The sequence below is a fragment of the Protobothrops mucrosquamatus genome, unplaced genomic scaffold (assembly GCF_001527695.2).
Source record: "Protobothrops mucrosquamatus isolate PMUCROS unplaced genomic scaffold, P.Mucros_1.0 scaffold1029, whole genome shotgun sequence".
Lineage (NCBI taxonomy): Eukaryota > Metazoa > Chordata > Lepidosauria > Squamata > Viperidae > Protobothrops > Protobothrops mucrosquamatus.
The window spans coordinates 67,581-84,373 of record NW_015387264.1 but is presented as its reverse complement, the minus strand read 5'-3'; the positions used below and the strand labels follow the sequence as shown (position 1 = coordinate 84,373).

The 16,793-nt window shown below is 40.1% G+C and overlaps 1 protein-coding gene across 1 annotated transcript in view; it reads left to right on the top strand.

The window, feature by feature from the left end:
* The window catches only part of LOC107291014 (collagen alpha-1(I) chain), a 59,972-nt gene extending 48,351 nt beyond the window's left edge, over positions 1–11,621 (top strand). Inside the window, exons 39-50 of the mRNA XM_015819962.1 lie at positions 518–625; positions 1,444–1,551; positions 2,189–2,242; positions 2,391–2,498; positions 2,930–2,983; positions 3,263–3,370; positions 5,062–5,115; positions 5,499–5,606; positions 5,700–5,982; positions 8,663–8,853; positions 8,956–9,198; positions 9,864–11,621. Coding sequence (XP_015675448.1) covers positions 518–625; positions 1,444–1,551; positions 2,189–2,242; positions 2,391–2,498; positions 2,930–2,983; positions 3,263–3,370; positions 5,062–5,115; positions 5,499–5,606; positions 5,700–5,982; positions 8,663–8,853; positions 8,956–9,198; positions 9,864–10,010 — 1,566 coding nt within the window. The 3' untranslated portion in view covers positions 10,011–11,621. The remainder of the gene's footprint in view (positions 1–517; positions 626–1,443; positions 1,552–2,188; positions 2,243–2,390; positions 2,499–2,929; positions 2,984–3,262; positions 3,371–5,061; positions 5,116–5,498; positions 5,607–5,699; positions 5,983–8,662; positions 8,854–8,955; positions 9,199–9,863) is intronic.
* The last annotated feature ends 5,172 nt before the right edge of the window (positions 11,622–16,793 follow it).

The window sequence follows — 16,793 nt, the reverse complement described above, 5'->3', positions numbered from 1 at the left end:
TGCAGGACTGGCCTAGGGGAAATTTTTAGTGGGGGTTTTAAAATAATTTTAAATTACTTAGACCAATTATTAATATTCGTCTTTTAATCATGTTTTAATCTGTAGTTTGGTATTTTGTATTTTTATCTGGTTGTTAGCCGCCCTGAGTCCGCAAGGAGAAGGGCGGGATATAAATATAAGCAATAAATAAATAAATAAAATAAATACTTGTAATGTTAAAAAATATCAGGGCATCCACCAGTTTTCTCATTCATGTAAGCCCTCCAAGATTCTTGTATCCAATCATAGAAGGGACAACACACTGCTTGCTACTTAGTTATTGAGGTCTAGTTCCATCACCTTCCTTAAGCTGATGACCAATGACTATGTTAGCTGAAGATGAGAAGATGTGCAGTCCATAAATCATTGAAGAAAAAAGATGGAGAAATCTGGTAGAGCATGCTACTCATAAGAAGGAAACCTCTTTGTCCAGTTAAATCTATGCTTTGCTTCTAACATCTGTTATTTTGTTTTATAGGGAGCACCTGGTACTCCTGGCCCACAAGGTATTGCTGGACAACGTGGTGTAGTTGGTCTTCCTGGACAAAGAGGCGAGAGAGGATTCCCTGGACTTCCTGGTCCCACTGTGAGTACTTCTCTTCAATTCAGTCATCTGGAGTTTTCAGGAATGTAATATGAATCCATTTTCATTCATTAGCTTTATGAGATAAACTTTGATCTCCAAGAAAGAAGCAGAGTACTAAAAAAAGAGTATCTGAGGTCTCCTAGGAGGGTTCACACATACATAGGGCTGCAAACACAAGGGGTAAAGGAAAAATTTAACTGGATTTTTCTTCAGACCAATAAATGTGATAGTATTAATGTGCATTGCTGCAGAGATAAGTTTTGTTTTCTACTAGTGGTAGATCTTCCTTCATGCTGAGGCTGCACTTAAAAGATACGTAGCAGTATTACCTGAAGAAGCAATATATATTCAACATTTCACACAGGACAAAGTCCATGTTGTGTGACTCTCAGAATGCAGCCTGATTTAGAGTTTAGGCAAAATGAACAATCTTGTCTTGTGTTAATCCAAAGGACAAGCGCCTTCCCCAGAGCTGGCTGTTCCATTAGGCAGAGCGAGATTTTTGTTTGATCAGATTTGGGATGTCACAAAAGGGCAGCAAACACTTTAACATACTAGGAGAGAAACGAAAGATCCATGATCAAGTTAGCTGGCTGACTATGCATTTTGATTTAAGCAATTCCAAATCAAGCAGCAAAATGCCGTATCTTACTGTGTATCTCATACCTTGAATTTTGAACATATTTTATTAGTATTTTCCCAGATACTGAGTACTAGAGAATATCATTCATAATCTATAAGATTTTATTCCTCTTTTCTCTCTTTGGAACAGCAGTTTTTGTTAGTCACAGCATTGCATTCTCTTTTGCTGTCCATAGGGTGAGCCTGGCAAACAAGGTCCATCTGGTTCCCCTGGTGAACGTGGTCCTCCTGGCCCAATGGGACCCCCTGGATTGGCTGGACCCCCTGGTGAAGCTGGACGTGAGGTGTGTCTTCATATTTCCAAGGGAGTTTGATGCTTCCAACTCTCAACTTTTTCATTCCTCTGTGGAAGTTTAGTCTCATCAAACCTACTACTATTAATTTCAAAACTAGAAGTCTGTAGCTTTGGAACGGGACATCCCTTAGAGGTAGAACATATGTTCAGTGTCATACAGGAAGACCTCAGTTCAATTCTTAAGCCCTCTAGCTAAAAGAGTGGTAGGAAATTCATGAAAGATCTATGTTTGAGACCTTAGAGAGCTTTAATGTATCAGACAGGTGGAGGCTAAATCAGCCAATGGTTGGATTCAGAGCAAGGGAGCTTCAGGAAAAGACAGTTAATGATTAGATATATGAAAATCTTGAATTCAGTTTTTAGCATTCAAAACTCTTGTTTAAAAGACTTCTCCTGGAGACGTTGGAGGGATGCTCTCCCTAAGCATCCTAAGTAATATCCCAAGGTTTGAGTTGGAATAGAGCCATTTCATATAGTCTGCATTCTAATTAAATACTTTATTGGAGAGTCTGGAGTTATTTGTCAGTGTAGGATTCTAAATTCTCTATTGTGGTCAAGTTCAAGCTCTAACTTTCCTTGATCTTGCCATCTTGCTTAATCTGTCTCCCTTCTTTCTTGGTTCACAGGGTGCTCCTGGTGCTGAAGGTGCTCCTGGACGTGATGGTGCTGCTGGTCACAAGGTGAGTTATTAGGTATTTGAATGAATCACACACCAAGTATCAAGAACTAACGAATGCTACAAGATAATCATATTCAAATGATTTTGAAAAAAGGCTGACTTCACACTGAACTTTGATCCTCTTGTCTCCCTTTGCCTTTCCCAAATAGGGTGATCATGGTGAGACTGGCCCAGCTGGTGCTCCTGGTGCCCCTGGTGCCCCTGGTGCCCCTGGCCCTGTTGGCCCTGCTGGCAAGAACGGAGAGCGTGGTGAGAGTGTAAGTGACATTTTTTTCATTCTTAGGTCATGTTTTAAATGTAGCAAGAGAAACCTTTTTCCAAACACCAGAGTCATCCTTTCTTGTTCCAAGAGTTGTGCTTTCATACGCACAAGAGAATATTAATCCAAAACAACTGATTTCCAACTGATTTTCATGTTCCCAAGATCAAGCTTGCTTCTCTTATTGATAAAATCTTATTGATTCTTCTTTAAATGTCCAGTTAGACTCGTAGCTGTGGAAACAAAAGAGAAATTGAAGCTATTGTCTCATATGCATTTGCTCCTTGTAAAATAAAATATAATTCACATCCCAGAATTCTTCTTGCTTGAAAAGAAATAGTCCCATAGAATGACTGATTTCCCAAGGAAATGATTGACAAGTGGAGATGCTTAACTAAAGATGTGAACATTTTCTTTTCTCTTCTCAAGGGTCCTGCTGGCCCGGCTGGTCCCACTGGTCCTGCTGGTGCTCGTGGTCTTGCTGTAAGTTGGGGTTACAAAATATTTCTTTTTCTTAAAAGAAACCACATAATACTCTGGTTATTATGTTAGTTGTTTTTCCAAGAGTCCTGCCATTGCACAGCACTGAATGAATGTAGCTGAGTTTGTCGTTGTTCACATATTTCCTATTTTTGCCTTATGCTAATAAGATAACAAACAATATTTTCAGTAACCAAAATGTCTACACAGAAATGTTATTAATAGGTTTTGCTTTGTTTGTTAAAAAGTGTTTTTTTAAACTTTCTTCTGGTCTATTCCCAGGGCCCACAAGGTTCACGTGGAGACAAGGGTGAGACTGGTGAACAAGGTGAAAGAGGCATGAAGGGACATAGAGGATTCTCTGGTCTTCAGGGCCCCCCTGGCCCCCCTGTGAGTATCTGTAATTCACCAAGAACAAGATTCAACTCTATGTTTCTGCAATCTTTTTTAGCTCTAGTTGGTTAAAAAAGGGGAGGGATATATCATGGGTTCTATGTTAGTCCATTATGTTAGTCAATTTCCATGTCAATCCCTTTGTCTTAAAATTTCAGATCTGAATTCATGTGTAATTTACTGTATTACAATGTAGACTTCAAAAAAAATCACAGATTTTGTAGTTGTTCATGCTCACAGTTTAGAAAAGAGTATTCCAATTGTCAGAAGAATAATTTGGGGTTCCAAGCTGAGCTGGGGTTGCACAAGAATAAATAAAAATGAAATCCAGACAGCTGTGAGGAAAGGAGAATTGCTTATTCCCAAAAGCAAAGAGCTTTGCCTTAGGGGCAGCTGCGGAGAAAATGGGGTACAGAAAGATGGCTTTATAGGGGAGCTTGTCCTGGGTGTGGAAGTGTGTACATGCTGATTCTAGGGTGACACTTGAGGAGTGTGTGTACGTATTGACCCCAGAGAGAAGAAGTTGATTAAATCAAGTTATGTGGATTGAGTCTATTCGTTTGAACTGTGTTATAATTATGTTTACATTGTGTTAATTGAGTTTTGTATGTTTGCTTGTGTGTGTTTACAACTTGAAATAAGTGTTTAATTTTTATGTTTGTGTAAGTTTAAAGATTTCAGAGGCTGTTGATCAGTAACTTTGTGGAGACCTGGGTTAGTTAACATATGATTCCCCATATAATATTTCTAACAGTTATATAAATTTATAAATTCTTCCCACACAATTCAAACAAATTTCCTGATGAGAACCCAAATATCTTATTAAGGAGTTTAACTCAATGCTGTCATTTTGTAGAAAATGATTAAATGAAACCTCCAATGTTTAGAACGTACATAGGTTTCTGAGCACAGACAGCAAGGAAGGACTGTATATTTTTCTGCTTTGGATGTGAGTTCTCAAGTGAGCTGCATTTGTAATATACAAAAACTACAATTTGTTTCTAAAAGGAAATGCTGCCTTTTAAAATCATTTTGATTTTAAAACTACTTCTACAAGCTGTCCTATAGGGACATCAGCTTTCAAAGAATACCAGAACTATCTGCCCTCAGCAACTATTCTTCTTTACAAATCAATTTAAAAATTAATAAATTCAAATTTACCAATTTGAAGTCAACACAGGTAGGACTGTTTCTGAGACCAGTATAGTGCAGTAGGCCTCAAAATGTCTTGCATATTGTATTTTCTGATAATAGAAGACACAAGTTTGAGGCCACCCAACTGACAGAGAAATACAGACTTTCAAAAACATAAACATTTGGTTAATACGTTTTCCCTTTATGCAGAAAAGCATTCCTCCATAGTGTGATATATTCAAACATTTATTTAGGTGACCACAAAGACTGTATACAGACAAATAGATATGTACATACATCCATGTACACTGTGTATGTATTGATTCCCTGAGTCCATGAGAGAAGCTGTGTATTCTCAACATTTGCCAGAGAGTGAGAGATATTATGGGCCATTAAGAAGCCCAACATTTCTTATTAATCTTTATGAGACACACTTCACTGATTTTAAGCCACTGTTAAGGTCAGGACTTCAGCTTTCCCACTTGTCATTGTATTAGGATAACCAGATATCCATGTAGATGATTTGGTAATTGGCAGTTTCTTTTCTGGTATAGGGCTCTCCTGGTGAACAAGGTCCCTCTGGTGCTTCTGGCCCTGCTGGTCCAAGAGTAAGTATAATTATTCTGTAACACTATCTGGTGTGTTATAACTGTCCAGGATGAATAAGGGAACTCTGAGAACAACTTGAAATATCTTGAATCTGATCAAGGAAAGAATAAATTATTGCAAGATGAGGTTAACAAAAACTCTAGTACAGCCACTTGAGAAAAAAACGAGGCTGTAATTTTGTTGATGAAAATGTCAGAAATGTATTTCTGTGTTGAATTGGATTCTAATGCTCTGCAAATATACAGGTATTATTTCAGAAGAAAAGGGATACATCATGTTATAAAATGAGACTTGGATGTGTCAAACTGGATATGTCATTATTTTAGCTTTTTTGCTTTTCCATCTTATGCCAAATGCTCACTAATAATTCTCTTCTTGACAGGGTCCCCCTGGATCTGCTGGTTCCCCTGGCAAAGATGGTCTGAATGGTCTCCCTGGTCCCATTGGCCCACCTGGACCCCGTGGGCGTACTGGTGATGTTGGCCCTGCTGTATGTAATAATTCTAGAAATATCATAACTGACATACAGTGAGATGAAAAGATCTTTGTCTTTCTTATTCTTCTCCTCATATTCCTCCTGCAGGGTCCTCCTGGACCACCTGGACCACCTGGTCCCCCAGGCCCACCTAGTGGTGGCTTTGACTTCAGCTTCCTGCCCCAACCTCCTCAGGAGAAAGCACATGATGGTGGCCGATACTACAGAGCTGATGATGCTAATGTAATGCGTGACCGTGACCTGGAAGTTGACACTACCCTCAAGAGCCTTTCTCTCCAGATTGAGAACATCCGTAGCCCTGAAGGAACCCGTAAGAACCCAGCCCGTAGTTGCCATGACCTGAAGATGTGCCATGGAGACTGGAAGAGTGGTAAGTGCGAGAAAAGTCATATCTGAGCTTCTAGAACAGTATTTACTGCTATGAATGATCCTTGTGGCTGAACATGTTGCCTTGTGCTGTCAGAATTGCTGTTCTTTGTTTTTGCACTGCTGATCTTTTTCTTGCATGTTTTCATAACTAGTGATTCACAACATAGCTAATGACTCAGCAGGGATCAGAAAGAAATTATTTCTTTGAGCAGAATATTCAGCAATTTCACAGAAATATTCTATTAAGAAGGTTTTCTTTCTGCAGAGTATGATCTGCATTTGTTTTAGTGAGGTTCTCTTTCCAGGAGAGTTACAATGAATTAACAACTCTTACCTATTTCCTGCCTGTTCCAACTCTTAAAAGAGAAGTCACTTAAGTCAGAATGTTCTTTCTTCTGTTGATTATTAATACTGGAAAATGAAGAAACCAGCATGGTTGCACAAAGATCTCTCTGATAAACTGAAAGACAAAAAGGATAAGTACAAGAAATGGAAAGAGGGACACATAACTAAAGCAGAATATCAGCAGATAACCTGAATCTGCAAAGATGAAGTCAGGAAAGTAAAGGCTCAGAATGAACAAAGACTTGCAACAAAAGTCAAAGATAATAAAAAAAGTTTATTTCAACATATAAATAACAAAAAAAAGTCAAGTTGCCAAGGAAGTAACAGGCAGTAGAGAGAAAGCAAAGCTGCTTAACTCATTCTTTGCATCAGACTTCACACAAAAACTATAGCCCAACATACCAAAAACATAACTGTAAAAGACAGACTAGAAATAAAAATTAAAATAAGCAAGAAAATGGTAAGAGAACACCTGTCTGACCTTGATGAATATAAATCACCATGAGTTCTGAAGGAGCTGGCAGATGTTATCTCAGAACCATTGTATCATATCTTTAAAAAAATTTGGAGCACTGGGGAACTACCAGAGGATTGGAAAAGAGCTGATGTGGTTCCCATCTTCAAAAAAGGAAAAAAACAGACCCAGGAAACTACAGACCAATCAGCCTAACATCAATACCGGGGAAGATACTGGAAATAATAATCAAAAAACAGATCTGTGAACATCTAGAAACAAATAAAGTTATAACTAGTAGCCAGCACCAGTTTGTTAAAAACAGATCATGCCAAACCAATCTTATTTCATTCTTTGACAAAGTGACTAAATTAATAAACCAGCGAAACACTGTGGACATACTATACTTAGATTTCAGTAAGGCATTTGCCAAAGTAGACCACAACCTGCTGCTTAGTAAGCTAGAAAAAGGTGGGATAGACAACATCACCACCAAATGGATCTGTAGCTGGCTGACAAACCATACTCAGCAAGTAGTCCTCAATGGTACTACATCCACATGGAGAGAAGTAAGCAGTGGGGTACCACAAGGCTCCGTCTTAGGCCCAGTACTCTTCAATATCTTCATCAATGACTTAGATGAGGGAATAGAAGGGGAACTCATCAAATTTGCTGATGACACTAAGCTGGCAGGAATAGCCAACACCCCAGAAGACAAGCTCAGGATCCAAAAAGATCTTGACAGACTTGAACAATGGTCCCTATCCAACAAAATGAAATTTAATGTGGAGAAAAGCAAGGTTTTACACCTGGGCAGGATAAACCAAAATTACAAGTACAGATTAGGCGAAACCTGGCTCAAAAACAGTAACTGTGAGAGGGACCTTGGAGTCCTAGTGGACGATCACTTAAACATGAGTCAGCAGTGTGCGGCAGCAGCCAAAAAAGCTAATACAATCCTTGGTTGTATAAACAGAGGCATAGAATCAAAATCACGTGAAGTATTAGTACCGCTTTATAAAGCCTTAGTTAGACCACACCTGGAATACTGCATCCAGTTTTGGTCACCACGTTAGAAAAAAGATGTTGAGACGTTGGAAAAAGTGCAAAGAAGAGCAGCTAAGAAGATTAAAGGCCTGGAGACTAAAACATATGAAGAACGGTTACAGGATTTGGGGTTGGCTAGTCTAGAGAAAAGAAAGACTAAGGGGGACATGATAGCAGTATTCCAGTATTTGAGAAGCTGCCACAAAGAGGAGGGGGTCAATTTATTTTCTAAAGCACCAGAGGGCAGGACAAGAAACAATGGATGGAAACTAATCAAGGAGAGAAGCAACCTGGAATTAAGGAGCAACTTCCTAACAGTGAGAACAATTAACCATTGGAACAGCTTGCCTTCAGACATTGTGGGTGCTTCATCACTGGAGTTTTTTAAGAAGAAACTGGACAGTCACTTGTCTGAAATGGTATAGGATCTCCTGCTTGAGCAGGGGGCTGGACTAGAAGACTTCCAAGGTCCCTTCCAGCTCTATTCTGATTCTGAACATCTATTTTTATTGCACATGGTCATGCCCCTGCCTATAATCCTTAGGCCCATTATTTTCATAGATGCATATTTTCATGCATCATTTTCATACAAGGATATTCCCCACCATCACCACTACCACAATCAAATGTTGCATATATTTTAGGAGATGGAGAGGCCACTTGGACAGTTTTTGAGAACAAAGAACCCATAGCATGGGAAGATGCTATAGAGAGGAAGGAACAGGGAAGATAGTTAGCCAGTCAGTCCTCTTTAGAGGCTGAAATAAATGATAATTGTGTCCCTTCCAAGATCATTGTCAGTCAAATTACTCATTTATTTTTTTCTCATAAATAGGCGTGTATTGGATTGACCCCAACCAAGGCTGCAATCTGGATGCCATCAAAGTCTACTGTAATATGGAGACTGGAGAGAGTTGTGTCTACCCAAATCAGGCCACTATTTCTCGGAAGAACTGGTACATCAGCAAGAACTCTAAGGAGAAGAAACATGTCTGGTTTGGAGAGACTATGACTGATGGTTTCCAGGTGAGAAAGGACAGATTAAGCAACAAGTTGTTTTCTAGATGTTGCTGAGTTTTTTTCTACAGGAGATGAGGTAAATGCTATTTCACCTTTTTCTTTTGTTAGTTTGAATATGGTAGTGAGGGATCCAACCCAGCTGATGTTGCCATTCAACTGACCTTCTTGCGCCTTATGTCTACTGAGGCTTCCCAGAACATCACCTACCACTGCAAGAACAGTGTAGCTTACATGGACCAACAGACCGGAAACCTGAAGAAGGCTCTGCTCCTCCAGGGCTCTAACGAAATTGAGATCAGAGCAGAGGGCAACAGTCGTTTCACCTATGGAGTCATTGAGGATGGCTGCACAGTGAGTCTTCAAGTCCTTTAGTTGGGGCAGCTGGCTTGAAGCAAAACACAGGGACATCACTTGCTTTTTAAAATTGTCCTAGACCTAGGCAGAAATACCTGAATATGTTATATATTGTTGTATGTGTGGAAAGGACATTTTTTTCTTCTCCCTGCATCAAGTTACTAAAGCTTTTGCCATATTTTGAATCCGGGAATAATACCTAGGAAGATCTTAGATTTAAAAGGCAGAAATTATGTAACAATCAAGTCAAAGACTGGAAAATAACGAGTCTTTTCTGAATAAAATAGGAGGGGGAAGGAGTATTGGGTATGTTCGCCACCTTGAGTTATTGATAAAAAAGGGTGGGATAAAAAATCTAAAAAAAAAAAGATATCGCCTCCATTTAGATCTTTGCAGAACAGCAAAATGTCCACATTTGTAGCTAAGTCTCAACCAAGATTCTTAGGGCTGGGAGCTGCTATGCACTTGAAAGTTAAGGAATAGAGCAAGATGAGAAGGCTTGATGATTCCCCTGACCATTTATACAAATTTAAGAGATTTAAATTTCAAAGCTCCAGTTGTTTTATAGCCCAGATCTCTAGATGACATTTTACTTATATCAAGAAACCTGAGAAAACATATACAGCATTTGTAATTTCATCCCATTTTCATTTCCTTTACAGAGTCACACCAACAGCTGGAAAAAGACAGTCATTGAATATAAGACAACAAAAACTTCCCGGTTGCCCATCATTGATGTGGCTCCCATGGACATTGGTGCTCCAGACCAGGAATTTGGCTTTGATGTTGGACCAGTCTGCTACTTGTAAACCCCAAAGGAAACCTGACAGTTTTAAAAATAAAATAAAAAAACAGCTAAAAAAGAAGGAAATTTCACATGGACTTTAATTTGTGTCTTTTTCTATCCATCATCTCTAAAACTATTTTCGTTTCCATTAAAAAAACCAAAAAAGTATTAAATCAAAATAATAAAAATAAAAGACTTTTGAAAAATAAGGAAGTGCATCCATTTGCTTGACCTTTTAAATTAAAATCACCAAAGACAGAATGGCTTGATTTTACTTTCTTCATTACTTAAATCATCTAATATCTTGTGATCACTATTTGCACATTCCAAATAAATATATAGAGATACCATACAAAATGATAAAAATTAGTACCAACTAAGGAACACCTGAATATTAACTACAACTCGGGGGGGGGGATGTTGTTTCCAGAGCAACAAAAAAGCAGTGGTAAGCTAGTGGTACAGCCTGCCCATAACTTCTTCCTAATTATTATAAATTTACCCTTTAACCTGGAGGTAAACCACCCACCCCAAACATTTCCCTATAGGCCCTCTTTCTCTACTGGCAATTTTACATTTTTTATTTGTTTTTATACAGAGCAATACCACAGCAAAGATTATTCTTTCAGCCACTGTAAGTGTACATATTTTCCTGTTTTGTTCAGTCGGTAATAGAAAGGAATTTGACAATGAGTGATTTTAAACACAAATACCAATTTTGATAAGTGTTAACAGTAAATAATGCCTGGTGTACCTGCAAAAAAGGTTGGAGGTTATTTTTTTTAAAAGCAGAACAGGTGGAGAAAATAGGTTTAAGAGCTACAAATATGTTGTCAGTGAACAAGTGAAGAAAAATAAATGGCTAATACAGAAAGCAGAGAAAATGTAATGTTAAACGTATGTTATTGTTGTATGGACAGTTACCTCACAATTGTGATTTCCAAGTTTTTGGGGTAGTTTTGGAGTCTTCTTCAATGCTATCACCAGGTTGTGGGGGAGCAGGGAACAAGGCAGATTTAGTGAAGTTTAGTGAATGGTCCTAACTGTGTTTACTTTTACTTTTATTCTTTTAGTCTGCTACTGTATGTTAATAATGTTCAGGTCCCATGGAATTATTTTTGAAGTGGTGAAACTATAACAACTTTTGCTCCAAGCAAATTCTATTGCTAAGAGTGCCCTGTTTGGTGTTATAGAAATTAAAGTATTAGAAGGTGAAAAAGTAGAATTAATTTCTTGCTGCCCAAAGATACTTGTGAATTTTCAAAAGGTGCTAATTTTCTTAACAAGCAAAAAAATCCAGGATGACAAAAAAAAAAACCCCAAAAACATTGCTACAAGCTATCCAGATCTGAATATTTTCTGTTGTTCTCTTGTAAAGCAGGTGGATTCCCTTTTGGCTTTCCTCTTTCCCCATTCATCCAGGTCTTCACCAAAATCCCCCTGATCACCTTAACTCTTCTTTTTATCCTGTGGGTTCAAGTTCAAGCAAATCCATTCTTTTCTGTATCAAGAAGGAGATGTTCTAGGGAGTATGACTGACCAAAGATTTTGTACCTATTTTGTTTATGTATAATAATTTGAGAAGTTTTTAATTATTTTGACTGCTGAAATAAAGCATGTGAAATGATCCAAATACACCAGTTGTTCTTTAGACTTTTCTGTCATGGAAGGCCAGGAGATGGTTGGGGTGATGACTGGTGGTGGGGATTGGGACCATAGTTTCTACACAATTTGGACATGTCCATACTTACAAGCATAAAAGCCTTTAACTAAGGCTATCAGATTCTTAGGCTTGGGCACCTCACAAAAGGAACCAAACTCTCCCCTAGAGTGTCTTCAAACAATCAGGGATGCTACTATAGATAAGGCTGAAATTGTGGTCTCATTTGATGTCACAGCCCTGTTCATGTCTATAGATCCAGAATTAGCCAAAGAATCCATGACCGCATTGCTTCATAACACAATTGACTTAATTGAATACGCAAAGATCAGAACACCCAGGATTATGGATCTCATAAACCTCTGCTTAACTACATACTTCCAATTTGATGGACAAATTTACCAACAAATTAAAGGGACACCTGTGGGATCACCGCTTTCAGGACTTATAGCAGAGGTTGTCATGCAACGTCTAGAAGCCATAGCACTTCCATAAATACAACCCAAAATATGCATCTGATATGTAGATGACACCTTCACCATAATAAAAAAGAACAATATATTAAGCCACAAAAAACCAAACCAAAATTAAAGCTAACCAGGTTTAGCAAGATTGGTCTTTCATAACTCTAACAAACCAAGTTATGCAACGCAATCTAATGCTGCAGAGCAGCAGTGACCACTCTAGCAAAGCAACTCTCTGAACAGAAGGATCAGCTGGCCTGGAACTGTCCTTCTTCCTTTTCCTTTTTTCTTTCAGAAACAAAAGAAGGCCAGCCAGCTCATTCTAAAGGCCATGTCATTCCATCACCTCCAGGGTGATGGAAGACATAATTTAACCCCCAAACTGGGGTGTCTCCTTTTGCTTTTGAAAGAAGAATACAGGGCAGATGGGCCTTTCTGAACCAAGAAGACATGTTGCCTCCACCAACTATCTTCCCCAATCATCTCTGGGTCCATATGAGGAGAGCTAGTTGGCAAGGAGGAGTAGCAGCCAATGTGAGGAAAGGAATGTAATCTAAGCATCCCATTTTCCCAAATCTACCCTGATCCTATTTCAAAAAACACCCTTTTCTCTGTTTTAATTATTGAACGTTGTGGTAATATTGTCTAGGGACCACTCTCACTTATTTACTTAATACTTTCTAGATTTTTTGAAAACTAAAAATAAAAACAACTAAGGAAGAGTCAAGGATGTGATCTGTGCTCATGATATCATAGTGGAGAAAGTCAACATCATAGAGAACCCACTTGTGTTGTCGTGACCTAAACACTCAAAAAGTGCCTGTCAGATGGATAGGCTTTATTTGCCTTGCAGCGTGAGCAGTTTGAGATCCTCTAAAACAGGGTCCCCAACCTGTGGGCCGTGGCCTAATCGCCACTGGGCCGTGTGAGTGGCTGGTCAGTGTGCATGCGTCCACATGCACACTGCCCCACTTGCGCAAGGGTCGCTGAAAGGGTCATGGGTGGTTGCGGCCCCACTCACGCTAGCATCATCATGGCCGCTTGCAGTTCAACTCATACTTGCATCGTCACAGGCACTAATAATCCCACTTGTGCGAGCCTCATTGCGGGCGCTTGCGGCCCCACTCATACAAGTGTCGCCACAACTGTCATGGGCATTCACGTGGCACACACATGCTCACATGTGCCTGCCTCCCCCACAAAAACATCCCCTTTCCCTCCTCCTCCCCCACTCCGGGCCACCAACCCAGAAAGGTTGGGGAACTCTGTGTCAAGACTGATTCGCCCTTTCACCTACATTTTCTCCCTTGCTCATATCTTGACAAGATTGTGGAATGGAGTACAAAGGTGGGAAGGGTTGGTATCTAGGCAACTGAGGCGTCTTTGAGATCTTTCAAGAATGCCAAGGTCTCTAACGCAGGTGCTCGATGGAGAAGTAGACTTTTCCCATAACAAGAAGTAGTATTACTATTGGACAATGTGAACACCCGGTGGGTGGGGGCAAGGGAATCTATTGTTTAATTAAGTAAGCTTTTGAGCAGGAAAACCAGAGCTGGTTTCGCTTCTTCTGTGCCAATGTAGATTTTCAGTAAAGTATTATACTCTTGGTAAAATCATGTCCCAGGAGTTTCTTTTTCTGGAAATGCCAACTGGACAGTTGACATTAAACCAGCTCTCCATTGTAGCAGCCTACCTGGACCACACCAGGAGGTTGGCAGCTTTGAGATGTCAGCAGTTGACAGAGGAGTGGATGGAGGGGTGAGACCAGGGGGAGCCTCCTCTCCAGAGACCACAGTGGCAGCCAAAGCCAAAGCCAAGATGCAGGGGCTGGCACACACAACCCTAGTAGCAGCCAGCCTCCCTGTTTAGGCACCCCAGGCTGCAGTGGATCTACCACCTGGGTATGTCTTAGTGTGAGAGGAGCGAGTGCCGGCTCCCTTAGCAGGTCGGTTCAATGGATGGCCCAACAATTTGGCCTACTTCCTGATTCAGGTCTGGAGCTATATGGAATGCCATGGAGCAAGGTACCCGGATGGGCGCACCCAGGTCAATGCCATCGCATCTAACCTGGAGGGGGATGCGGCGGAATGGCTGGTGTCTCTCCACAATGAAGGGGTTTCGGAACTGCAAGACTTGCACACTTTCATGCAGGCATTGCAAGACAGGTTCAAAGACCCTACAGCAGCGAGGCGTGCAGAGATTTGCATCCACTTCCTACAGCAGGGCAAGCGGCCAGTGACAGAGTACATGCAAGACTTCCGTGGCCTAGCAGCTTGACTGAGAGATTGGCCCGAGCATATGCTGGTCTACCAATTCTGGGAAGGGCTGAACAAGGAGCTGTATCGCAACTGCCTGCCCCAGGGAGTGCCACACAACCTTCAATCATGGTATCAGTTGGCCACGAACATGGAGCTTGACCTGATGGAGTACCATGATCATGCAGTGCATGAGAAACAGCCCCACTGGATGCCCAAGAGACACCCAGTGCCCAGTGTAAGAAGAGGGGGTGCAACCACTGCCACAGGGGAGAAGACCCACTGGGGTATGGGAGCATGTTTCCGATGTGGGAAGGAAAGCCACTGAGCGGCTGATTGCCCCACGCCATGCCCAGTATTGGCACCGTGAGCCAAGGCTCAACTGAAGCCGGAAAAGCCCCCAGTGAGGCCAAGGGAGACGACATGGGCAGCCCGACAGGTCGTAGAGGTCTCTCCCCAATCCAGCGAAAGGGAGAGAACTCTGACCCACAACAATTCCGGCTTGGTCTTCTATGAGAGCGACAGCGAAGGGAAATATGACCCAATGGTAAGTGGAACCATCATCCCCATGATGGCTCAAGTGGAAATTCAGGTGCCCTCCTCGGGAGTAACGGGGGTCCTCATGGTCTTGTTGGACTCAGGATGCACTCTGTGCCTAATCAGCCTCCAAACTGTGGCAAAACTAAGGAAGCTGAGGAAGTTAATGCAGCCCATAGGGTTCTCCCAGCTAGATGGTTCCCTTATGGGAGGGACATGGATTACCATGGACTGAATTGTATCTGCGTAGAGAATACGTATCCCCTCCCCCTCATGAGGGACATTCTGGGTTACCTACTGCTTTCTGGGTTGCTACCAATTTTGAGTGATGCCATTTGGGTTGCAAGGAGTGCCAGCAGTGTTCATGCATGAGCACCTGTACAAAGGGGTGCTGGTTATATATTTTTTATATATTTTTTCATAGAATTCCTTTATTATTTTTTTCTTAGCTTCATTTTGGTATTGAATAGTACCAGTCTCATCTCTCAATCTTTGTATCAATTTAAGATGGGCTAAGAATTTTGGCTATACAATAGAATTAGATAAATGACAGAAATTGTGGGACAGAAACTATAAACTTACAATGTCAACAGTGTACAAAGAAAATCTTTATAAAATGTTCTACAGATGGTATCTTTCACCTGAAAGACTAGCGAATATGTACAAAGATAAATCTGTTAAATGCTGGAAATGTAATCAAATACCAGGTTCATATTATCACATGTGGTGGACATGTCCCAAAGCAAAAAAGTATTGGAATAAAATACACCTATGGTTGGAAGCTATGATAAAACAACATATAGATTTAAAACCAGAGATATTTTTATTGGGCATGTTACCAGGAAACTATAATAAAGATAATGCTTACTTAGTTTTACATATATTAACAGCAGCTAGGATAGTATATGCACAATTTTGGAAAAATGAAAAAACCCTACAGAGGAGAATGTAATTTAAAAAATACTGGAATGCACAGAAATGAATAAGTTAACATTAAAAATTAAAGAAAAAGAAGAAACTGAATTCTATATGACATGGGACTTATTTTACCAATGGTTAGCTGATAAAAACAGAGGTTAGAAAGTTGGAAATATGAGAAAATGTGGATTATGTGAGGAGGATTTATAATGGATTAGTAAATACTTTGATTGTTATACAATTAATGTTAATGTGGGAAATACTATTTTTAATAATATGATTGCTACTTCCTAGTATGTGATTGTATTTTGATAAGATTATTATGAATGTGATGATTATTATATTCTAATACTTGTATACCTAGACAACACACTGTTCAATACAGAAATGGAATTTTTGAGATAATAATAAAAAAGGGGGGAAACCTGTGCTGCTGTGCACTGAGTTGTTATATGCCACCTCTGCGAAAGGCAGGAGCTTGGGCAAATTATTCTGTTGATAATTTACATAACAGCGCAGGTCTTGCTGTACTAATGAGCTGGTGCATTCAGGCGCCCCATTGGTACTAGACTAGACTAGAAGCATTTGAAATGTGGATTTACAGGCGGCAGTTACGTATAAGCTGGGTTGACAAGATCAGAAATGAGGAGGTGATAAGCCACCTGGGAAAGCTAAGGGAAATCATCAAAACAATTAAAAAACGAAAATTAGAATATTTTGGACATGTGATGCGACACCCAGAAAAATATGGCATACTCCATTTAATCCTCCAGGGAAAGATTGAAGGCAAACGAGGTCCAGGCAGAAGAAGAACATCATGGCTTCAAAATATAAGGGACTGGTTTGGACAAAACTCAGCAGCACTTTTTTGTGCGGCTGCTGATAAAAACAGGATTGCCAACGTGATCGCCAACATCCGATAATGGATATGGCACAAGAAGAAGAATTGGTACTAGGATGATAGGCAGAAC